The following is a 23,946-nucleotide window of genomic DNA, read 5'->3' as shown; positions in this document are numbered from 1 at the left end:
GTTAACCTAGAGAAATGTCCAACCAACGCCAGAGAGACTCACCTACAGATTGGTCGTGTCATGTTCTAAACACGGGGAACCTCTGTGGGTGCCCCCAGGTCACGGAGATACAACCAACCTCATAATCGGAGGGACTGTCTGGTCAGCGGGGGCTCACACAGGGAAGGAAAGAACCAGTGCTTTCTGTCCCCTGAGCAGGGCACTCACAGTATGGTGGTGACCCCAACACAGAACTGAGCCAGAGCTGCCTTTCCTTGAAGAGATCGGGAGGGACCAGGGTGTGAGGGGACGGGTATGGGCAGAGTCACTGCCCGTCTCTGCCGCCGGCGTCCTGGGGCCAGCCCCTGCCCGCGCGCCCTTACCTTCCCGCCTCCTGGCTGGTGTTTCAGGTTTTCCGTGGAGCCAATCTTGGATCTGACATTCTTCAGGTCTGGCATGGGGACGGGGGCGGTCTGCAGGCGGCTCTTGGCTGAAGACGGCGACTTGGGTGGAGTGCGGACCACAGCCACCTTCTTGGGCTCCCGGGTGGGCGGGGTTGGCAGGGACGGAGTGCGGGAGCGGCTGCCAGGAGTGCCTGGGGAGCCGGGGCTGCTGTAGCCGCTACGATCCCCGGATTTCCCTGATTCACCTGGAGAGACAGGAGGCGGTGAGGCCAGCGCTTGGGGTGGGGCGGGGGGAGGCAGAAAAGACCCTGGGGGCTGCCTGTTCCAAGGGCCCACTCCCAGACCCAGGACTGGTTAGGCAGGTGGGAACGAGGTGGGAGGTTCCACTGAGCAGCAGGAAGCTGCCCTTGACCTCATGTCTAGAGATGTGCCTCTTCTTCCAGGCCTTGTCTCTTAGGGACAGAGACTCCCTGTCTCCCAGGGGGGAAACCGAGCTGTCACCAAGAACCGCCAGGTTCTTTCCAGAGGGGACCAGCTCTGCACCATGGCCCTGGGGTCAAGGGACTGGGTCCAGCTAGCTGTGTGGTCTCAGACAAGTCACCTTCCCTCTCTGAGCTTACGTGCCCCAGCTGGAACATGGGAATAACAACCATGTCCACGGGGAGGGAGGCCTGGCACGGATGTGTGCAGCTGTGCTCTGAAAAACTCTAGCGCCATCCTCTGTGGCTTCTCCCTGAATAGGGGTGACGCGGTGACAGAGCCAGGGGCCGCCCTTGTCTGGCTCTATTAGACCCTTTCAGCAAGTTCCAGGCCCATTTCGCAGCAGGACCTGCGCAGCCTCCCCAACCCCTCTGCGGTATGTGGGCTCCCGAACAGGACGACTGCTCTGTGTGCACCCGTCCCCAGCTCTCCCGACAAGCCATGCCACCTTGTGCCGCCTGCCCTGCCCTCTCCAAGAACTCCCTGCCCCCTACGCCGATGCCCCGTGGTCCATGCCCCTTTGCCCACTGTGAGGAAGTTGCTGGGGCTGCTCTTTCCCCAACGGACTCCGTCCTGGGCGGCTCAGCCTGTGTCCACCCCGCACTTCCCAGGCCCTGCACGCTCTGTGGTTCCTATTCCACGCGCCCCACAAAGCAGTGCGTCTCCAAGTGTGGCCCAGGGACCCCTGTTTCAGAGTCTCCAGAGCCTCAGGTCGGGTGTGGGACCTGTAAGATGCAGATTCCTGAGCCTGTCCAGACCTGGAATGACAGGAGGCCCTGGGCCAGGGCCAGCGCTCACCACCCTCATTAATAAATGCCAGTGGCAACTTCACACCTCCATGCTTCCTGCCCGCCCCCGCCCCCCGCCCCCAAAGCCTTGGCCCAGGCTCCTGAGAACACGGGCGCGAACAGAAAGGTCTGTCAGACCAATGCATCTGCTTAAGCCACAAAACGCGGAGCAGGAATTCGGAGGGTTCCGCGTTCAGGTTCAAGAAGCAGGTCGTCTCCACTCTCAAAACCTAGGCCAACGGACAGCCACGCACGAACAGCGAGCGCCCAGGGGGAGAAGCAGCCCCCGAATTACCTCGCTCGGATTTGGCCCCCGCAGGGGGTGGTTTTCTCTGCACTTGCTTGGTAGCTTAAAAAGAAAAATCCATAGGAAACCTCATTATAACCAAGTTTCCGTGGGGCCTCCGTGAAATCGTCAGTCATGCTGCAGGCACCAGCCAGGCTGCGGGGCAGAGGTGAGCGAGGCAAGGAGTGTGTTTGGGGAGCAGGGGTCCCGACCCCTCCTGGTGGCGGGACTCAGGTCAAGGTGGCCCACAGAGATCAGTCCCACCCGCAGGCCGCCACCCAAACGCAGATAAGACCCAAAGAGAAAGGCACATTCTCGTTCCCAGTGCTGTGAGTTGTGTGAGTCAACAGGCTTGATGCCAAGGGAAGAAAAGCAGGATGAGAGTCGTGTATAAAATCCAATCCCAACTCTGTGAATTAGCCTTACGCCGTATGAATTATCGTCAGGAACGAGCCACCCAGCGGGCGTTGGTGAGCTGAGCACCCCTGCAGGGAGCACCCCAGGGTAAAGGAGTCAAACATCACCGCATGCAGATAAGATAGAGGGCTCTGAGCTGTCCCCCCCGGGGCCCCCGCCCAGCAGAGAGACCCCAGAACCAGTGCCGGCTTCTCTAGCCCCGTGCAAAGTCCTCAGAACCCTGGGCACCTCCCCAAAGCCAAGGCAGGCCAGATGCCCTGAGTCCCTGTCCCCCAAGACAGGGCTCCCGGGGAGGTAGAGGGAGAGGGGCTTGGCCGGGCCGTCTCCCAAACCCAAAGAGGGCAACTATTCTTTCTAGCACCACCAGGAGCAATGTGCTCCACGGAAGCCTGCCCGGGACTCAGAACTAACTAAACTTGACTTTCAGGAGCACCGGGGGATAGGGCAGCATGCAGGTGCCCTGCCGAGGGCTCGGGGTTGCCCAAGGGCCTACTCCAGCAAGTCCAGCTGAGCGGGGGCCATAGCTGGTGTGAGGTCACCCATGGGGACCCAACTCGGCTGCTGCTCTGTTTCCGGAGACACAGAGCCGCCACGCGGGGACCCCCCGGGCTTAGGGTCAGAGAAACTCAGAGCACCCCCTCTCGTGGCGCTTAGTTAGTCCCGCACCTGCATTCTCCTCATGCTTGAAGTGAGTTGTTTAGACGTATACGTGCACACTTTTAAGGCCTTGATTTCATCATCGCTCAAAAGTGGGGATTCAATATCCACCTTGGAAAACTGTCCAAAGGCTTAGAAAGAAAATGAGCGCTCAGGTGCCCAGTGAGCTGCAGGTGACGGCTGCCCCGACCTAGTGTCCAGAGAACATTTGTCTTACCAGTGCCCGGCGGTGTCTTGGGGGAGGGCGTGGTTTTTGCTGGGATCCTGGTGGCGTTGGTCTGGCCCTTCTGGCCTGAAGGGGCCGCTCCCCGGGGGGTGGCGATCTTCGTTCCGGTCTTACCGTCCGCCCCCTGTCAACCGAAGCACGGTATCGTGGTGTTCACGTCTGGGAAAGTTGACTCACCTGCAGTCCATGCGAGCCCCACTCAACCTCCTTGACTCAAAACGAGGCTAAGACTGGGGTGACCCTTTCCCTGCTAGATGCCACAAACGTCTTCCTTGATGTCAGGGGCTTGCGGGTGCAGGAAACCCCAGCTCCACCCAGGCGCCCAGCGCCCTGACCTCCGAGTGCTCCTGGAAGAAGAGCGCAGGTGAGCTTTCCGCGGGAGGGGTGCTGTTGTGTTTTATAAAAAGGTCACAGAGCTTAGAAGGACGAACAGGCTGGGGCTGGTGGGTGGGCGGGACATTCCCCGTGTGGACAGCCATTCTCCGACCCTCCACAGGGATTCACCGGACTCATCGTGGTTGGTTTCACCAGAGGCCCCTGGGGGACACTGATGAACCTGACCTCGGGTACCAACAGAGCTAGGTCATTCTTCTGTTCTGTCCCAAACAACCCTTAGGCTTCCGTGACTCCTGAACACGCTAAGAGTCCTAGGCGGGGTAAACACTGGTGCCAATTAGCAAACTGCCCAACGGTCGAGAGCCGGTGTGCAAGCCGTCTACTGACTGGGGGCAGTCACTGGGTCTGACCTTGACACATAACACAAACTCAAAAAAGAAACTCACATTCACCAAAGATCACAGGATGGTTCAAGGTGGGGCCAGGAGAGCCCTTGTGGGACAGTCTCTGTGTGGTGGCCCTGTACCCAACCCACAAGGGGGCACTCTAGAAGCACTCCCAGTTAGGGCGGTGATTTATTTTTTTTTATTTTTATTTTTTTTTCCAAAACTGGGTCCTGGCGGGTGCTACAGGTCACTAAGGCCAGCCGGGAAAAAAAAATAGTGCCACGCCCCCCCTTGTCCCGGTTTACCAGAAAGCTCACTGTTCTACGTGGTGCTTCTAGGTAAGAGTTTCTCTGAAGGAAGGTCTTTGCGGCTAAAAACAGCATCTATTTGAAAACCATACTAGAGCAACCTGATTCTTTTCAAAGGTGGTTTCCTTACCTTGACTTTCATCTCCTTTGCTCCAGAACTGCCAGTTCGGGGTGTGACAGAAGAGACGTGTTTAGGAGAGGAAGATGACTCTGGGCACACAGCAGGGCTGGAGGGTTTGATCAAAGGGTCTGAGCTACCAGGAGTGGGGCGTTTGGGGCTAAGGCAAGGCCTAGGTTTCGGGGTTTTAGCAGAGGAAGGTGTGGATGTCTTAAACACAAACATAAATAAAATCAAAATAAAAGTCAGCACATGGGGGAGGGGAACAAACTGAAATAGGACAGCAACTAAAAATAAACAAGGCAGGCAATGGTTTAAAGCAGTGATCTCCAAACTGTCTGGATTGTGTACCCTCATCTGTCCTTCTGAACCCTAAGAACCAAAAGTGGCTACACGCTCTTAACGTCCTGGTAGTAATTTATTAGTTAAATACACATGCTACGATGCCAACACACCATGTACCTCATAAAACTTACGTATGGCAGATCTTTTAAAAGAGAGGTGGGGAAAAAAAAAATCGATAGAAGTTCTAGAATGTTCTTTAGCCCATTGGATCTTCTTGTGCTGCACCCCCGCCACTTTGGAGACTACTGGTTTAAAGGTGTTTCATGCCCAAAGAGCTCATGGAGATTGCCAAAGCATAGGATTCTTAGGATGTTTTTCAAGAAAACATCCTCAGGGTGTCATGGGTCAGCAGGGCCCCACTTTCTGCTAAATTGCAGCTGAGGAACTCATGCTGGCCTGCTAACCCTTGGCTTTCTTCTGCCACATCGAGAGTATCACACTTGCTAACATCAGGATTGTGCCTATCCCAAGTCTTCACGATTCTGCCTTATACCTCAGATTACGTGTGCACACGTACACACACACAGCACACACACACACACACACACACACACACACACACACACTTTCTGATTAAAGTCTCAGACAAAACTAACCTTCATACTACCTGCTAAATCCTAATCTGGCCAATGTTCAGTCTTGAACACATTCTACCTAATGAAAGAGCCTTGGTGAGGTAGTCCAACAAGAGGGTGTGGGGCTGGATGGCCTCAGAGACGGAGCTGCCCCTTCGAGGAGAGGGAAAGTGACGGACGGTGGTTGGGACCCATGGTCTGTCCTAACTGGCCCTGGTGGAGGGGGTGTGTTGGGAGGAGGAGGAAGGGGGTCACACCTTCAGGCCTAAGACCGAGAGACCTAGTCCAGAGGTGTTTCCAAGAGGGAGTCAGAGCTACCAAGCAAGGACCTTGGATTTGTTTTTTTGTTGTCCTCTGATACCCCACCAAAATGGTGGGGGCCCTCTGTGTGGCCAGCCTCGGCAAGGAGGAGGGCCCGGGGGTGGGGAAAGGTGTGAGGGGACAGACCCAGGCTGAGGTCTTGGAACTGGTGATGGGGCGGGTCCTCCTCCTTTCCCAGGTGCACAGGCCCCCTTCTGCTGGCGGCACTCCCTACCTGGCCCAGGGTTGTGCAAGACCCGATCATTCCCTGTCCAGGGCAGGGATGTTGTTCCCACGTATGCACATGAATGAATGAACGGAATGCATGCATGCCTGAGGCTGGGACTTCCCTGATGTCAGGACTGGCTAGCAGCTCTTGCCATGGCTTCGTGCCCCTAGGGCCCAGCCGCCCAGGTCCACGCAGGACCCTCGGCTGCCTCACCAGGTCTTATGATGGCAAACCCTGACCTCCTAGAGGGGAGGCACCACACATGCTCCCCAACTCCTAGAGCTACCCTCTGCCTCTGAGGACCCCACCAGGGCTCTGGGATGGATTCAGACCCAGATGTTGCAGGTAGGATTTATATTGGAAATTTTAGATGACTTTACAGAAAATAGGTCTTCATCTAGCGCCACAGAGGGATTTTCCTGGGGGAAACTCTACTGCGCAGTTGCAGGAGAATTTTCGAGGAGGCACAGTCATTACGGGAGGAAACTACAGCTGACAGGAAGCACTGAGAAAGCCAGCACCGTTCTGGATGTGCTTTTGGTGGGAGCAGGGGCTCCATTCACCATACCTCAGGTTGGTTTTTGACGTCTGACTAAAGCTTGTGTCAAACTGGCGCCTTGGCAAGATTTCAAGATGGCGTCTACCGCACTGCTGCCCACTCGTCCACTGGGCATTTGAGGCGTGTATCCGCTTTCCCTCCCCCACTGTCCTTCCCACCGTACACCAGCACCACTTGGAGCTCCACAGCAACCAACCCACCTGCCTAGAATTCTCAGAACATGTATCATCTCTTCATGTGTCTGGGCTTTGCTGTGCTGTTCCTGCTCCTCGGAATGCTGTTCCCAGTGCTGTCTCAGCAACTCTCCTTCACATTTCCTTCCCCATCCGCCTCGTAGGTCCCCTCTTCTAGGGCTTTCCCAGAACCCTCCACCTTAGGTTAGAGGTCGCTTCCCGGATCAATGTTCCCTCAGCCACCTGAATAAATGGTATTTTCTGTACACCTTAAGTATGTATGTGTACATACATGCTCACTGAGCCTGGATCTGCAGTGGCAAGTTTAAGATGTGCAAAATTCAAACTTTACTGCAGAAAATTCAAGTGTATCTTTGTTTACGATGAACGTCTTGTTTCAACTACGCTAACGGAATTGCAATTAGGAGCATGAATTCATTCATCTGCTGACCGCCCTTCCCCGGCAAAAGCATCAAAGTAGATAAATGCTGGAATTTTAACAGTTTGCATGAAAACACAAAGCATTTTTTAAGTGACAGTCATCCTTCGGTGACAGAGGCTCCCCACGTGTTACATATAAAAATTCAGATAAGCATGGCTTCTTGATACACTTGACGTTGGCAGAGGTTTGTGGTTTTTGTCAGCTTACCTTGGCTTTTTTGTCCTCGGGTCCAGTCCCATCTTTGCCTTTACTGACCATGCGAGCTGATAAGACATAAAATGAGATTGTTTGTTACACCTGTTTGCAGAGCTCCCAGAAAGAGCTGGATGCGGTTGCGCTGATTTCCCGGATAGGTACAGTGTGTTCTGCTCGGTTGGGCTGGGTGGAAACCCAGTGGATTTTCTTTCCCCTTGAATCTGTCTCTCCTTGTTAGTATCCACACAGCACACTGGGGGCATTGCTTGGCGCACCCTGACAAGAGGGGGCAGCAGGCTGGCCAAGGGTGGGGACATGCAGAGGGGACGCAGTGAACACTCTTCCAGGCACACGCAGGTGACAGGGGCGATCAGGGAAGGCAGACAGTGCAGACCTCATCTCTCATAGGCTCCTTCCTTGTCTCTTCCAGGGTCTGCCTCTCCCAGGGGGCACCAACCCCACTCCAAGGAAGGGCATTCAGAGACCCTCGGGCACAGCCAGGGCAGCTCAGCTATGCTCTAAACCCCTGCAGGATCCCTTACTCGTGCTGTCCCCCAAGGTTCAGGGTGAGTGAACTGTCTTCCTGGAGCTTGTCCCTCACTAATGGCTGGGGGGAGGGCGGCTATGGTCTCCAGCCCCAGCAGCCCTGCCCTCGACAAGCCTGGTCCACCCCTGATGCAGCTGGGAAGGGTCTTCTCGCCGTCTACGGGCCCTCCTAAGGGGACTAATCCTTGTCGATTCCCCAAATTAGCTACAGACTAGTTATGGTCAAACATTTTATAGGTCATCTCTGGAATTTAGGATCAAACTGCTGGCGACTTTCGTGTCTAGAAAGGCACTCATTCTTCCCTTCTGGTGACATTCTTTGCAGATTATAGACTGATTATAGACTTTCGTCCTTGGTCTCAGTACCATACTCCCCCTGCTGAAAGGTCAATGGGGCCTCCTGGAGCTTCCCGCTGGCTGCCGGAGACTGGATTTCTGGAGTGACCCGGATTGATGGTCTAGCCCAGAGACTGTCACACAGTCCCACACAGCAGAACCACTAGGACGGGTTGATAAAACACAGATCCCTAGGTCCACCCGAGACTCTGTAAGCTCAAGGTGGGGCCTCCGAATATGCATTTTAATAAGAGCCCCAGGTGGACCCGATTCACGTCTTTTGCTCAAATCAACCATCACCATCCATGTCACAACAGAAGCATCTGCTAGATACGCATTTCCCAAATTGGGTACTACCGAACAAGTCCTCTTCCGGGAGATGTTAGCAGGTCAGGTCAAGTAAATTTGGGAAATCCGTACTCTGTGTCTTTCTCAGAGGGTCATAATGTGCATTAGACGTAGAGGTCATAATGTGCTCTGACAAGTCCTGCTGCAGCAAACCCTTGCTTAACTTCGCTTTGCCTGTTTTTTTCCAAACTTATTGGACCACAGAACTCCTTTTCCCCTGGACACATCTATCAATAGCCAGTATTCAATAAAACACCACTTCAGGAAACACTATTATAATTTGCCAAGCCACAGTTATTTGTCTCCTACTATTTTGGAATTTAGGATATTTTAAAATAGGATAGTACAGGAATTTTTCATTTTATACATAAAGTTCCTTTACATACATTTCAAAGTTCTCTTGAAAGTAAAATCTCAAACAATGTAACAGATGTTTGCAGGTGGCCGCTCAAGTGAGGGATTTCTGAGCCCTGCGAATAATTCCGACACACTAGATGTCCTAAATGTATGAATGCACCCGAGGCCTCTGCTGGCCGCCTCCTTGTCTTCCTGACAGAGACGCCAACGTGGGGGAACCTCCCCTACTGCCTCCCCAGCTCCCAAAGGGCTGCTGTGCTCCCGAGGCCCCTGCCATCCCAGCACAGGGGTTCCCAGGCTCCCCCAAGGGAAGAAGAGAAGATTCAGACAGAAACATTTTGTTTTTGCTCGTCGTCTCCCCTGCTGCAAGATAGGGCAGACAGGGTGGGGGGCTGTTGGGCCGAAGGCTCAGTTTGGGCTCTGGGCTACCCCCAAATGCTCGGGTCTGTGTCATCTGCCGCATGTGATGTGTTGTCCACTGACAAGAGCAGAAGGCAGGCTCATGCCCTTTGTGTCTCTGGGCTTGGAGGGCACCCTTCAGAACCTTCCAGAAGGCACTGTGCTGAACAGGGAAGAGTGTGACTTTCAGAGCAGACCCACCCAGATTCTGAATGTGGCTCTGTCACGTACTACCTGGTGACCTTCAGCCAACGACTTTACCTCTCTGAGCCTGCTTCCTCGTGTGCAAAGTGGGGTTAATTACGTCCTCTTGGAAGGGTCGGGAGGGTTCTGAACAATGACTGTAGGGCCCATAATCAGCCCTCAAAAGCAGACCAGCTGTTATCCGCTCTGCGGAGGGCAGCACACCAGCCACCTGTGGGCTGATGGACCATCGTGGGTCCTTCAGGGGGCCAGAGAAATGGACAGGGTGGACAGCGCTGGGTGGGGTGTTGGTGACATGCAGCATGGCGGGCAAGCATGAGAGGAGCACGTGCTACCGGAGACTGAGGGGCAGGAGGCGGCTACGGGAGGGTGAGCAGCAGTGTCCTGCGGGGTGGCTTCAGTGACTCTCCCGAGGAACCTCGGAAGCAGCGGGAGTCAAGGAGGGGCCGGAAGCTCAGTGGCAGTGCCCACAGCCCAGGTGCCACACGAGGTCGCCAGGGAGGAGCGAAGGAGCTCAAGACACAGACCTTTGAGTTGAGGGACCCGGCTGACGGGCTTCCCTGGCAGAACAGTGGCAGGCTGCTTTCTAGAGGGTTCTGGAAGGTCAGTCTTTTTTGTGTCCTCTCCCCCAGAAGGGCCCTGGGGCTCTTGCTGTTCTCCGGGGGGCCCTGGGAGGGCAGCCCCTTCCAAATCCAGCTCTGACTGTCCCTGTTCCTTCTGCACGTTCGCTTTGATTTCCACGTGGAAGGTGAACTCGGGGGGCGTGTCCTGCCCTTCCACCGTGGGCCCCGCGCTGGGCCCGTGGGGCTCTGAGGCCTTGATCTCTGTGGAGACGTTGGAGAGGAAATCGACAGGGAGGCGGATGGCACCCTCGGCTGGGAAACTGGGGAAGCCAGTAGCTCCTCTGGAAACTGCGGGGTGGGGGGGCGGCCCGCCTCGGGTGGGGGAGCTCTGAAGACCCGGGGAGACCTGGGAGGGAGGGGAGTCCTGGGGCGAGGACTCGTCCACATCGCGGTCTTCGTCGACATCCTTGCCCCTCTGCCTCTCTTTGTCATGGTCCCCCTTCACAGGGGGCCCCTCCTTGTGCAGGTCTCCCAGAAGCTGGTGCTCCAGCAGCTCCAAGCCATGGCGACTGGCCTCTGTGTCCTCAGGTTCTGTCTCCGAAGGCTGGCACGTGGCCTCCTTCCTGGGGCCATCAAGCTCGATGGGAGCCCCAGGTGTGTAGGACAGATGTTGGCCCGTCAGACCCAGGGTGCCCGGGTCGGCGGCCTCACCTCCACGGCGCCCTGGCTCCCCGGGGCGGCTCTCCTGGACAGCCTTGACACCCCCAGACTCCATCTGGGGACATCCAGGGGAAGTGGGCTTTGGAAAGGCCAGACCCCCCTTGACCTCAGCCCCTGGTTTGGGTCCCCACTCCTGGTGGGGCTCCTGAGGGCCTCCTGTTGGAGAAGGTGGTTCACAGAGGGGGTGATGCTGGGAATGGCAGGGGACCACCAGGGCGGGGGCCTCTGGCCGTTTCTCCACCAGAGGCAGCACGGAGACCCCAGAAGCTTCTCTGCCGTGTTCAGGCTGATCCTGAGAGCTAAGCCCGTTGGCTGGGGGCCTCTCAGGCACCTCTCTCGGCTGGCCTGGAACTCTCAACTCCTCTGGTTTTGAAGAAGCGGCGGTGGCAAAAGGTTGGCAAGGACGCGTTAATTGTTTAAGAGAGAGAACGCACTCTTGAAATAAGAAAAGGACATTTAAACAGCATCACAAGCCCAGCCGAGAAAGAAAGAGGAGCGCGCACCCTGGGCTCATCCTCGTTGTTTTCCACTGCTCAGAATGAGAGCTCTGTTGGTCTACCTAACACAGACTCCCCGGGCGACACTGGGTGGGCAGGCATCTCCCCTCTCTGCGCCTCCGTTTCCTTATCTGTGAAACAGGTGCTCAGACCTGCGTGACCTCCGAGGCCCCATCTAGCACCAGCACCAGTCCTCTGCCTCTCCTGGGCTCTGGGTGGGCTCAGAGCATGTCAGCACCTCCACGGCTGCCAGCCCCGCTGTAGGGCTGCCTCATGCTGAAACTCCTAGGCTACAGAAGCGTCTCCCTCTCTCCAGGGACCCTGAGCTTTCTGAAGATTCTGGCCTCTAGCTAGGCCCTGGCTTTGGAGCAGTGAGGATACCCTTTTCTCTCCCTCTCTCTGCTTCCCCTTTCTGCCAAATGAAACCAGCAGTTGCCCATAAACCGAGCCTGCCATACGATTTGGAAAATGCCCAAATTCATCACCACCAGGGCTCGAGTCTTTGCTAACAGACCGGCCACAAGGTTCCTATAAACAGATTATCCAGGCTGTGGATCACGGAGGGGACTTTTGCATCTATAAGGCGAGGCTGGCCGCTGTGGTGAGAAAGGGTTCTGCGTGGCAAAGCTGCTGTTGTTGTTATTGTTGCCAACGAGACCAGTTTTCAGCCCATCCCACGACTAGCACTTGGCGGAGGGCACACTTCACTCTTTCGTCCGCGCGGGGGGCGCTCCCGTGAGCCCTGAGCGCGTATTAAGGACAGGAGTCACATTCTCTGGTACTCCTAACCCACATCCTCTGTTGTTGTTTTTTGTTTGTTTGTTTGTTTTAATTCCCAACCTCTACCTCGTGTCTAGTCTCCACAGAACAACCATACAACTCCAGCGCAGGACCCCAAAGATACAGGGTACTGGAGGAGCTTAGGGGTTGGAGGCAAGGGAATGCCCATGACACGAGCGAACTGGTGTCAGGAAGACAGGCTCATTTCTGCTTTCCAAGGGGTCTACGGGCACCTTACTGGGGCCGTCCGTCAGTCCCTGGGAAAAACTGGGAAGGACGGATAATCTGAGCACGTGTCTCAAGGCCATGACACCTCGTCAACTAACCAGCTCGACAGGCCGGAGGCTGCGCGCGCAGTAGGTGCTTGTCTACACCTCCATGGTGGGCCAGGTCTCCCTGCTTTCTGGAAAGAGCTTTCCTCCCAGAGCTTTCTAGAAATTGCTCGTGGTCAGGATGTGACTGTACTGATATACTGGAAGACTGTGACCGACCCTCATGACAAAAGAGACAAAGGCCCCAAATGTAAACAGTAAACACACCTTGAAAAGTCATCAGTATTTGATGGTACAGCGTGTGTGTGTGTGAGTTTGACTGAACCTAACTTCATGCATAGACTTCCGGGGGCCGGAGCCAGGCTGGGAGAACAGTCCGTGTGGCTCCTAGCGTGCTATGAGGTGCTCCTACGTAGTAAACACCGCAGTCATCTGGGGGTGGGGGGCGGGGGGGGCGCGGTCCGAGGTAAACAGTATCTGGCCCACCAGGGGGAGGCCTCTGGACTCTGTATAAACGGTCCCCTCACCTCGCCCTCAGGCCCCGGTCCTCGTGACACAGACAAAAGGTGTACCCCACTGTGAGCAGGACACGGGTAAGGCCTTCCTACACCTGACACTCAGCTCCCTGGGCGCCATCCTGAAGCAGCCTTGTCTATCTTAGGTTCTTCAAGAACACGGGCTGCCAGAGGTTTCCCTTCCGCCGCGGAAACTTCAAGAAGATCAAACAACAGGGCTATGGTTATGTGGCTCTTCCTAAATCTGAAAACAGACGACAGGTCTTTGGGAAATAAGATGTGTTTGTGGATCGTGTGTCCAAGCTTCACACGGGTTCACTGGAGGGCGGAGGCCTTGTCAGTATGGACCAGCAGTCCGCATCAAGGCAAGAGGTGCTGGTCTTGGGAGCAGAGGTAGAAACCCCCATGTTTCACGGATTTGGTACCCACTTCCCATGGCCAGCGTCTATCTGGTGTTCATCTTTGTATCTACATGATTCTAGGGCCACTGACAGAAAAATGGAAGAAGTCAGTGAGCACACAAATAAAGACATTAGCCTGATCTTTTCATGGCATGGCATATGTCACAGGGGCAGGAACACATAGCCTGTAGTAAAAACATGTAGGAAGGGGCGCCTGGGTGGCTCAGTTGTTAAACGTCTGCCTTCGGCTCAGGTCACGAGCTGGGGGTCCTGGGATCAAGTCCCGCATCAGGTTCCCTGCTCGGCAAGAAGCCTGCTTCTCCCTCTGCCTCTGCCTACCACTCCCCCTGCTTATGCTTGCCCTCTTTCTCTGTCAAATAAAAAAAATTTGTAGGGAAAAAACTCAAATCCACTTTTTCCTATGGAAATAAATGATCATCTCCAGAGGTTAGAAAAGCCTCTCATTTTACCTAAGTTGAAAACCATGACCTAAAAGAAAGAGGAGGCAGGGTCTGTTTGTAACGCATAGGCTAGGGCTCCCCCTTACATTCATTGTCCCTTCTAATATTTTTTGAAGCTCTTTGTAAGCCTAAAAATGAAAACACGCCTCTCCGTGCCACGTGAGTTGAGCACGTCAGCCCACTCTAGGGCACGGACCCTTCTCACGTGGAGTTAAGCTTCAAAACACCCCCAGCGAGACATTTCTTGGGGATCAGGGTCCTCCTAAAGCCAGCGGGCCCCAGTGGCAGCACTAAATGTTGGACGAATCCCACATCACTTTCTGGAGAGAAGAACAGGGTCTTCCTAGCTCTTTGGCAATCTAGAAACTTCCCCATGACACAGTACACTCTCGAGTTCATTGACACGGCGAGTGATAGAAAACAAACCTAGAAGTCTCCATTTCTATCAGAGGTCTCCATTTCCTGAGATTAAGAAACCTTCAGGATTTATAAAATTAAGTTCTTAAAACACATGTGCTGAACACTCATAGAAAGCTGGCTTCCTTGAACCCGGCAGTTTGGGTCTCTGAGAAGAGAGCATCACAATACGGTCTGAAGATTGCCCAGGAGAAAGTTGAAAAGAATTTTTGCTGGGTGGGGATACGGCTGACGCCCTGCTCCCGGGACAGGCCAGAGGGCAGCCTGCAGAGGAAATCACCCGTCCTGCATTTCTGTGTTTCTGTTGGGACATTCTTGACTCCCCACTGAACAGCTTAGGAATCACCCAGAAATTGTGTTAGGGGGGATAAAAGGGTACTAGAGCTCTTTCTTTATCTAGTTAGCCCAACCTCGATGAGTGCCAACTCCTAGAAGTCTGGCCCCAAGAAGTCGGGCCCGGGTACAGACTGTCTTTACAGGGTAGAGCCCCTCGGAGTGCTTCCAGCTCTCCCTTCCCAGCCCCCACGCGGTGGTCGGCGATTCTAACCCACTGACCTTGAGTCACGTGTCCAGCAGCTTGGTCCTCCAGGTTGGGGGTGTCTCCAATGCCTGCTTCCTCAGCTGTTTTATGGTCAGCAAATGAAGAAGATAGAAGCAAAGATAGTTACTGTTTGCCGGAAACAAAGCTCTTTGCATCTTCCGGGATTTTTCCAAGAACATTCAGGAAAGGCACATCTTATGAGGTACCAAGGGGCGGCTCCTCTGGCTCTTCACAAACATTATTGCTGGGGATGTGGATGTGGATGAAAGCACTCAGTGAACCCCACCGCACCCCCACACCTTCCACATGACCATGATCCTGCAGGAAAGACCTTCTCCGCAGGGGCGCAGGGGCCCGAGTGCCCCGCTCACGCAGGAGGGGTGAGGTCAGAGAGCCAGTTTGTGCTCAGCCTTTGACCCTGGAACCAGGTCTGAGCGGCAGGTGCGCTCCCAGCCACAGACAGGGCTCCAGAGGTGCTGAGGGAACAAGGAAGCACTAATTATCTAGGGCCGTAGAGTCAGGCTGGGGTTCACAACCAGGCACCACCATTTACTTAACCTCTCTGAGCCCGTGTGCTCATCTAGACCCCCAGGTGATGACACGGGCTTGTCTCGTATGACGGGAATGATGGTTAATACGAGAATTTGTGTGAATGTGTTTCGCTGAGTGCCGGGCATATGGGAGGTGCCCCAGAGCTGTTTGGTTTCTTGTCTCCAAATTACAGGGCAAACACCTCTAACCACATGCTAGGAGTAGGGGCCCTTGCTTAGAGGGGGGTCAGCGGTGCCAGAGAGCAGCTTCGAAGATGTCCTGGGCTCCTGCTCAGGGAGACCACATCTCCGACAGCCCCGAAATCAGTACGCTTTACAGCAATGCCAATTTCTGTACCATGAAGAACCAGGACTTTGCTCTGGACAACGGATACCACTGTCTGGAAGAAAGGGTCTATAAAGCAACTTGGCCACACGTTGACGCGCACTTGCCTCATGGCCCCAGAAGAACCCTCCGGCCCCAACAGACACGGACAGAGAAGCCACCACCCCGAAGAGATGTCTACGAGTGACTGGCTGGGCCACCAGTCTTTTCTCCCAGCCCTGAGATGTTTTAAGATTTTACACCTATGACAGAAATGCCTAGTGACCAGCACAGGCCCACCCCAGAAAGCATGGATGAGGGAAAAGGATGATTCTCGGGGTCGCTGGAAAGCTGCACAGTGGCCTAACAAACCCCTAGCCCGTGGGCTGTCCCAGAACAGTTGCAGGGAGGATAGAAGGGGGCTGGCAGTGGGCTCCCCATCTGCCAGGCCATGAACATGACCACCCTCTGGGCCCCCGCCAGCCGACACTGTGCCACCCACGAAGTCAAATGGTGACAGCTCCATATCATTCGACAACAGCCAACCATCCAGGAGAGGCAGCTCCAAGCACAGATGTGGTCTGAGTTTCTGACGAGGCCATGACAGAAAGCCTTGGACTGACAGCAAGTCCAGCTGAGAGGCATGGAGTCCTGGGGACTGAGAATATGACGGGACACGTGGGCATGTCAGGACTGCTGGGGCGCTGGGAAGTCGCTGCTGGGAAGTCACAGGCCAGTGCAGGGTTGACTCTCTTGGCCCTGGCGCATGTCAGAAATTGAAAGCTGCTGGTGACTCTGATGTTCCCCCCACCCAGTTCCCAGCAAGGGGGGGGGCGCCCCGAGAAGCCAAAGGGTGACTGGGCCGTCACTTTCCCCCTGAAGCCCCAAGAGGCAGGGGCTCCCACCCCAGCAAGGTGGGGGTTCCTGCAGTGGGGTGGCCATACCACACCCCGCAAAAGGATCTCCAGGGAGAAGTTTCATTGGCGTGCCAAAATACAGCAACTGTGACACGCCCAAGCAAGGACTAAACTAGGGTACAGGGCATCCAAGACGATAGCTGGAAACAAGTTCCCCAACTCTGAAATCTCTCTACCTTGTCGAGGTTGCAGAAGGTGGAAAGCGGGGCTTGGGAGTGTGGAGGACAGCTACGGGGCCACCTCCCATCCCAACCCTTTGACACGGTTTCAAAGCACCACTCAGACACTCGGTGTGTGTCCCCTGGGGTTAGAGACATGGCAGACTGCTGTCAGAATCCCACCTGGGAAAACCAGGAGAGATGGGCTGGCCCTGATTTGGGGGGTAGAGTGAAGGGGCGTGGCTTCAGCCCATGAGGTTAGTCAACACACCCCAGGTTTGCTTGGGCAAAGAATGTGTGTCTCCCACAGACCCGATACAGGCCAGGGCAGCAGTCGCTGGAGGTGCCTTGGACCGTGGCCGGTAGGCCACCAATGGAAGCCAGCCTTGGCACAGTAAGGCTGGGTGGATCTTCAGATTCCAAGGGGCCGAGGAGAGAGAAGTGTCTGCTGGAAGCCAGTGCGGGGGGTGGAGGGGGACCTGCGGGGGGATAACGGGGATGCAGGGCCTGGAAGTGCTCCAGACAGGTGCCCATGAGAGAAAGAGTCAACTTTAAACACAGCAGAGCTTGTGAAGCTGATTCCCAGTAGTGCCAATCCGGGACGAATTTTCCTGCCTCCCGCCTCCCCAGCCCCAGAAGGGAGGGCTGCAACCCCAAATGAGCTTGGGCTACTGCATCGGACCAGACATGCCACGCAGCACTCGCAGACTGTGCTTTGCCACTGAGGAGACGAGAGTACTTTTGGTTACCGAGGAGTGATGACGAAGTCAAGAGCAGGCTACAGTTTTCACACTGGGAGGAGAAGGGCTCCCCCACTGAGTCAGCTGCATTGGGACGGGGAAGACAAAAATCGGGTTATCCAAGATCTCAGTCCATGAGTCATTCCACAGCCTTCAAGCCACCTTCACTCTTGGGATGAGGCCCCGCCTCTCTCCATTTCAAAAGACCAACTCACAAAGCAGAAACTACTTTGATGAGCTGGGGCGGCGGGTGCTGCTGGACCTCTGCATGGTGCGGGGGTGGGGGGGGGCTCTCCACAAATGGAGCCCCAAGAAAAGGCTGCAGTTTCCCAAATGGCTGCCATGAGCACTGTCTTCAGGAAGGAAAGGAGACTCCCATCTGGGGATGTTTCCCCCACTCTCCACCACTGGTAAAATCCCATCCAGAGCTCTCCCACCTGTCCTGTTGAGCAACCCCCAAATTGCCATGCCAACCGCTGAGTCTTTACGGAAACCCAAAGAGGAGGGTGAGAAGGGGATGACAGCAAGCACTCTGGGCCAAGCGTGCCACTTCCTAAGGGCACGGGCAGCTCTGAGGGCCCCTGGCAGCCCTGGGGTCATCTTCCTAGCTCTGGTCGGCGCCCTGACTGAGCTATTCCCATCATCTGCATAGACAGGACAGTTTGGTCACGCCTGTTCTGTGCAAACACGTTTGAAGCAACAGTCCTAGAAATGGGTGCTAGATCCCATTGCTGAACTCCTTAGGGTCTGTCCCATTAAGACCCTGCCACGCGCTGGGGGGGACCCCTGGCGGTAAACTGCCCACGAGGAGATGACTCTGTCACTGGGCAGAGAGCAAGCAGGAGGCGGGACTGAGCTCGGGGGTGAAGAAGGCAGAATCCGCCCCCGGCCCGCCTCGGAGGACCTGGCCGAGAGCTCTGAGCTGATGTGTGGGCTGAGACGGGAAAAGAGAAGCTAGAAGGACTCCAAAAGGGCCTTGGGCCGTCGAGAGGCTGGCAGACAGCCACGGAAGCAACAGGGCAACAAGGCACCAAACTCGGAATGACCCAAGAACCCCAGACCCCACCCGGCCATGGGAGTCACCCTCACCTGTGGCTCCTTCTGGGATCTCCGTGTGGGGCTGAGCGGCTGCCTGCTCGCTGGGGGCTCCCTCATCCACTAAGGGCGCTGTCACGTCTGCAAACCGAGAGTCTCCTTAAGGGGGGCTGGGAGGAGCCAGGCCCACCCCTCACCTTACTTCTAATGTGGGAGCGGGCAGGGACGGGGAGGCAGAAGGGGACTCAGCGGCATGCAAAAAAGCAACACCACAAAGCAGGGCCCAGAGCCTGATGTCTTCGAAGGAAGCACATTTGTACCCTGCTTGGTGGCCCCGGCTTGTGAGATGTCCAGGCCATCTGCTGGGGACAGCCCCCATGTCAACGCTGAAGTGAGAGAGACTGCTGGGGGTGGGCCCAGGAGCTTTGAAAGAAGGCATGTTGAATATCAGATGATCGCTATGAGGCTTGGAGCAAGACCTTTGACCTCTGGGTCTCAGTTTCCTCATCTGTGAAATGGGAGTGTCATTTCCAGGTGACTAGCAAGTTTGCTCCCAGCTCCAAGCCCCCTGTCCCCTGAGCCCACGACTGATGGTTGGAAGCACAGACTCCCCTGGGCAGGTGGGGGCAACGGACAGGCTGGTCCTGTCCAGAGTTGGGTGCTTGACAACAGTCCCTGACAACAGATGGTCCACCTTCAGAGCAGAGGCCAGAGGTAAAAACCCACCACCAGGAACGGCTGTCAGCCTCTCGTCAGGGTGAACACTACCAAATCCACAGTCCTCCCCGAGCACCGCCCTAGCACACCCAAAGGCTGTTCCAGGCAGACAGAAGGAGTTGTCAGCTTTGAAAGCTTTCCAAGAGTCTGAGTCAGTTAGTCAAATGGAACCCATTTTAATTATAGTCGTCTCGGGAGAAGACAGAGCAGCCTGGCAAAACCCACCGCCCGCAGGGTCCCCTTCCCCGTGGGGTGGGAATGGAAGCTCTTGGGGCCCACACATGTACAGGATCCAGAGTGCAGCGAGACTTGGCTGGAAGATTCTTCCAGAATAATGTTGACGGGAGCACTGAAAACCATGATTTGGGAGGCTGCCATGAAGTCTGGCGTCAGGCTTTGAGGACCTTCACAGGGCAGTAGCAACTTGCAAAACTGTCCTAACAAGATCAGCGGGAAATGTCTTGCATCACCGGCCCTAAGAAGAACAGCAACGAGCACGAGGCATGGGTATTCTCCTCACTAGGCTGAACACCACGGGGGAAGGGCCTCGCCCACTTTCTCCCCCACAGACGCACCCTTATGCCAAGCAGTCGGCAGGCACTTGGCAGTCGCTTTCTGAATTCATTCAAAAGTGGACACTCGGACACTTGGAAGATGCTGGGCCAGGTTTTCATCCTGTGACAGCCTCCAAAGTCATGGGCAGGGCCAGGAGAAGTGCTGAGAGGCCTCCTGGGGGATAGATGGAGAGATGGAGGGCAGATACCATACACTGGTCACTCAAAAGCCATCCTCAATGCCCTTCTCCCTTGATTTCTGCAACTAGTGAGTCAGAAAACAAAATGTTCCACGTTCCAGCCTCCTGCTTATAGCCAGGGGCATCCATGAGACTCAGCTCTGGCCAATGAGACGTAAGTGGGAGTCAGCCAGCTGGGACTTGTCACAGAACTCTTGTTGCTTTCCTAATAAAAAGGAAAAACATTTGGTTTCAGGGCCCTTTTGGCCACTTTGCTTGGCTACTTTCTTCTTGCTGTGAAGGCAGATGTGATGCTTGGAGGTGCAGCAGCCATCTTGTCACCATGAAGCAACAATCCAACTGTTCAGGATGGCAGCAGATAAAGACAGAAGAGCACTGATGACCCTGGGGACCTGCTGCCCTCCAGACATCTTATTACGTGAGACACAGAAACCTCTTCATATCCGTGCTGCAGCTAGTTGGGTTTTCCATGATCTGAAATCAAATGCAGGCTTGATGGACATAGATGGGAAGCAAGAGCAGGTGGTCAAAATCGGGACCAAGGAGCTCTTTAGGAAATACATGAGGAGTTTTATAATTACCTCGACACCAAAGGTCTAGAGAGGATAGGGTAGGAGATGTGCTGGAACGAACACCCTGGCCAAGGTCTAGAGGCCCGGACCAAGCCCAGAGCCGAAGAAATGAAGGATACTAAACCATACCAGGCCCAACGTGTGAGCTTGGAGATGTGCACTGAGCCGGCCCCTTCTTCAGCCCAACGGCTGCTCTGGGACCTGGTGGCTCCTGAAAGAGATAAAGTGGGTGGGGGCTTCTGAAGGAGTGCGGGAGGATATCAACATGGAAAAGGGGTTTTGTGGAGCCGTGCTCAGGCCCCACTTTGCCGCAGATCCTAGCCTCTGCAAATGCGGCCACCTCAAAGCGCACACACGACGAAGGTGCCCAAACCTCGCCCTGGTCAGCAAGGCATCAAAGCAGGGCTTGGCTCCTGTCACATTCCGGGGCCCGAGCCCATCCTGCAAAGCACGGAACAAGCATGACTCTCAGCCAGAGGGACAGGCGGCAGCAGACGCAGCCGGGAAGGGCGGCACGCAGGGCTGAAAGCATGGCTAAGCGCAGGCTGGAGGCAGGGGGCGGCTGTCTGAATGCAGCAGGGAGAGGAGGGCCCACCTTCGGCCGTCGGCGTGCTCTTAGCATCCGAGGTTTCAGAGCCTGGTTCCTCAGATCCATCATCAGCGGGGGTCTGCAGGGGAGACTCTGGAACATACACAATGAGCCGCTCAGAACGGCGGCCTCTCCCCACCCCTCCTTTCGGCTTCAGGAGGAAATGGGGAGCAGGGTCTTTCAGACCTGAAAATCCCCTAGCGTGGAACCCAGATGGATGGGAAGTGGCCACATGATAAAGTCACCGATCCCACCCCGGCCCCAACACAACTGTGTCCCCACACCAGGGTCATCAGGCAAAGATGCTCGTTCCTGGGTGAGAAGAGAAACTGCCTTTTAATCAGCTGGCGGTTTCAAAGGAGGCAAGGGCTCCTCTATTAACAAAAGGGCGGCCGATACTACCAAGCCAAGCCACAAATAAACCACTGCTGTGTCTTTCCTGACGGAGAGGTGTCTGGGAGATCACTACCACTCGTCCATGACAAGTAGATGCCTGGAAAAACATTCAGATCCAACTCCTTCCTCTGAAAAGGAATGAGCTCAGGGCAGACACTGCGCCTTCTAACTGGACTTCTGGCCGTGTGTCTGGTCTTGACTCAGCTCCTTCCATAGAAAGATCTCCAAGGACAGACCGACAGGACCGCAGTCACATCTGAAATGTCAGCTATGGTTACCTACGAGACAACTGTCCTTGCAGAATCCAGAGCCAAGGAGGCTCTGATGGGCTCCAGGAAAGCCACTCCAACTGTGGTGGGGGCAGCCTTGGAGACAATTTCAGGCCAGGGTCTGGGGGCAATGGTTTTTGCACGAAGAAGTAACCCCAAATGAGAAAAGGCAAGTCATGTTCAACCGCAGTGTGAGATCACTCTTTGCTAAAATGCCGGCACTGGGTACCCAGCCCTGGGGGCGACCATCCGGCCAAAAGAGGGGCTCATCCTAAACAAATTTCCAGCACAGACTGAGCAGCCTGGCCCCAGGGCTGGCAAAAACCCGCCAACTACCTTAAGAAGGCTTTGGACAAATAGTGAGGGAGCATCTGCAGACTGTCTGCTGGGTCTGGTCATTACTAACCGGCCTTGACTGTGTGAGCTCAGGAGCATAAGGCTCGAGAGTGCCCCAAGCAGGCTGGTCCCCCGAACAGCCCCTCCCCTGCTGGGTCCCAAGCCTGCCAGCCTCACCATTTGCCTGAGCCTTGTTAAAATTCTTGGAGGGAGGGAAAAAAGGAGGAAGAAGCCTCTTTGGAATGTCTTATCTGGAAGGTCTAAGAAGTTAACCCATGAACACCTTTTAATTCCTTAGGGTGCGTGATTCTATCAGTTAAACCCCTGTCCCCTCCCCCGCCCGGCAGCTCTTGGCCGTATGGAGTCCTTGTCCAACTGGGAGCCTCCACGTAAATACTCTTGGTTCTAGTATTTTATACGTGGTTTCTTGTCATTATTCAAAATAGTCTGTCACTTATCTAAGATGTTGCTTGTCAAGTGACATCTTCTGCCAAGTCATGCCGCTCACTCCCCATATAAAAATAACTCATTCTGGGGCACCTGGGTGGCTCAGTGGGTTAAAGCCTCTGCCTTCAGCTCAGGTCATGATCTCAGGGTCCTGGGATCGAGCCCCACATCGGGCTCTCTGCTCAGCGGGGAGCCTGCTTCCCTCCCTCTCTCTGCCTGCCTCTCTGCCTACTTGTGATCTCTCTCTCTCTGTCAAATAAATAAATAAAAACGTTAAAAAAAATAACTCATTCTAAATTCCTAGGAGCAACAATAAATTTGATAAGAACTATGGAAATCTCTTAAGTATCATTTGCTTTCTTGGGAAATATATATTCTTTCGGTAAGCAAACCATCTACAAATGTTTCCTTTCACATCAGTGACAAAAAGGTTAGCAACTTAAATTTTGCATATATATGATATGTCTTAGCATAGATCTTCTGATCATGTTTTATGTTAAAGAATTGAGTGGTTTTAGGAAGCATCCTTTAGATAACTCTGAGACACAAAAGAACTTGGTAAACTTGTTCTAACTTTACAAATTGAATTTCATTTCCCCTCCCAAAAAGCAGGAATGGTAAAAATCACTTTTTCTCCCAGATTTTTTTAAATGAAATTTCTATTTGAGAACAGTTGTAGATTTACAGAAAAATAGCAAACTCCAGAGAATATACCCCACACCCAGCTTCCCCAATTATTAACATCCCACATTATTATGGTACATTCTTTGCAACATTGTATATATTTTAAATTTAATATTTAAACCAGCCTACTCTAAATAGAGTGTCATGGGGTGCCTGGGTGGCTCAGTGGGTTAAGCCTCTGCCTTTGGCTCAAGTCATGATCTCAGGGTCCTGGGATCGAGCCCTGCATCGGGCTCTCTGCACAGCGGGGAGCCTGCTTCCTTCTCTCTCTCTGCCTGCCTCTCTGCCTACTTGTGATCTCTCTCTCTGTGTTGAATGAATAAATAAAATCTTTAAAAATAAATAAAATGGGATGCCTGGGTGGTTCAGTTGGTTAAGCGGCTGCCTTCGGCTCAGGTCATGATCCCAGCATCCTGGGATCGAGTCCCACATCAGGCTCCTTGCTCAGCAGGGAGCCTGCTTCTCCCTCTGCCTCTGCCTGCCACTCTGTCTGCTTGTGCTCACTCTCTGACAAATAAATAAATAAAATCTTTAAAATAAATAAATAAATAAATAAATAGAGGGTCACTGGGGCAATTCATATGGGACAGAATTCAGTACCTGGTGATTCTAAGTTGGATTCTACCCGTGAGGGATTCCCAGGGGACCCGGCTGAGTGACAAGGGGCAGAAGGGATGACATGGAGCTGAGCAGCCTGTGACGCGGAGAGGGAGCTCTGCCTGTCATCTGTCAACCAGGGGAAGTAACACCTGCCCTCAGCACTTACTGTGAGCATTGCCCTCGACATTGATGGTGAAGGTCCTTGCAATCCTAGAGTTCTACAAAAATGCCCGAATTCCCATTTCAAGGAAGTTCCCTTATAAGCAGGGGGTTCACAGACTTTGTCACCCAAATCGAGACACCTTGAGTGTGGAGGC

The 23,946-nt window shown here is 54.5% G+C and overlaps 1 protein-coding gene across 3 annotated transcripts in view; it reads right to left on the bottom strand.

Moving 5' to 3' along the window:
- MAPT (microtubule associated protein tau) overlaps nt 1-23,946 on the bottom strand; it is a 93,751-nt gene that overhangs the window by 15,558 nt on the left and 54,247 nt on the right. Inside the window, exons 3-11 of one of the 3 annotated variants that reach the window (XM_080826585.1) lie at nt 20,904-20,990; nt 18,320-18,406; nt 14,575-14,640; nt 9,921-11,039; nt 7,216-7,271; nt 4,398-4,595; nt 3,229-3,361; nt 1,947-2,000; nt 363-628 (exon numbers count right to left, since the gene is read on the bottom strand). In XM_080826585.1, coding sequence (XP_080682711.1) covers nt 363-628; nt 1,947-2,000; nt 3,229-3,361; nt 4,398-4,595; nt 7,216-7,271; nt 9,921-11,039; nt 14,575-14,640; nt 18,320-18,406; nt 20,904-20,990 — 2,066 coding nt within the window. The remainder of the gene's footprint in view (nt 1-362; nt 629-1,946; nt 2,001-3,228; nt 3,362-4,397; nt 4,596-7,215; nt 7,272-9,920; nt 11,040-14,574; nt 14,641-18,319; nt 18,407-20,903; nt 20,991-23,946) is intronic. The other 2 variants (XM_080826586.1, XM_080826587.1) reach the window with 2 other exon arrangements.

This window comes from Martes martes (assembly GCF_963455335.1).
Source record: "Martes martes genome assembly, chromosome: 16".
Lineage (NCBI taxonomy): Eukaryota > Metazoa > Chordata > Mammalia > Carnivora > Mustelidae > Martes > Martes martes.
Note: the sequence above shows the minus strand (reverse complement) of the source record. Positions and strands in the feature narration are given on the sequence as shown.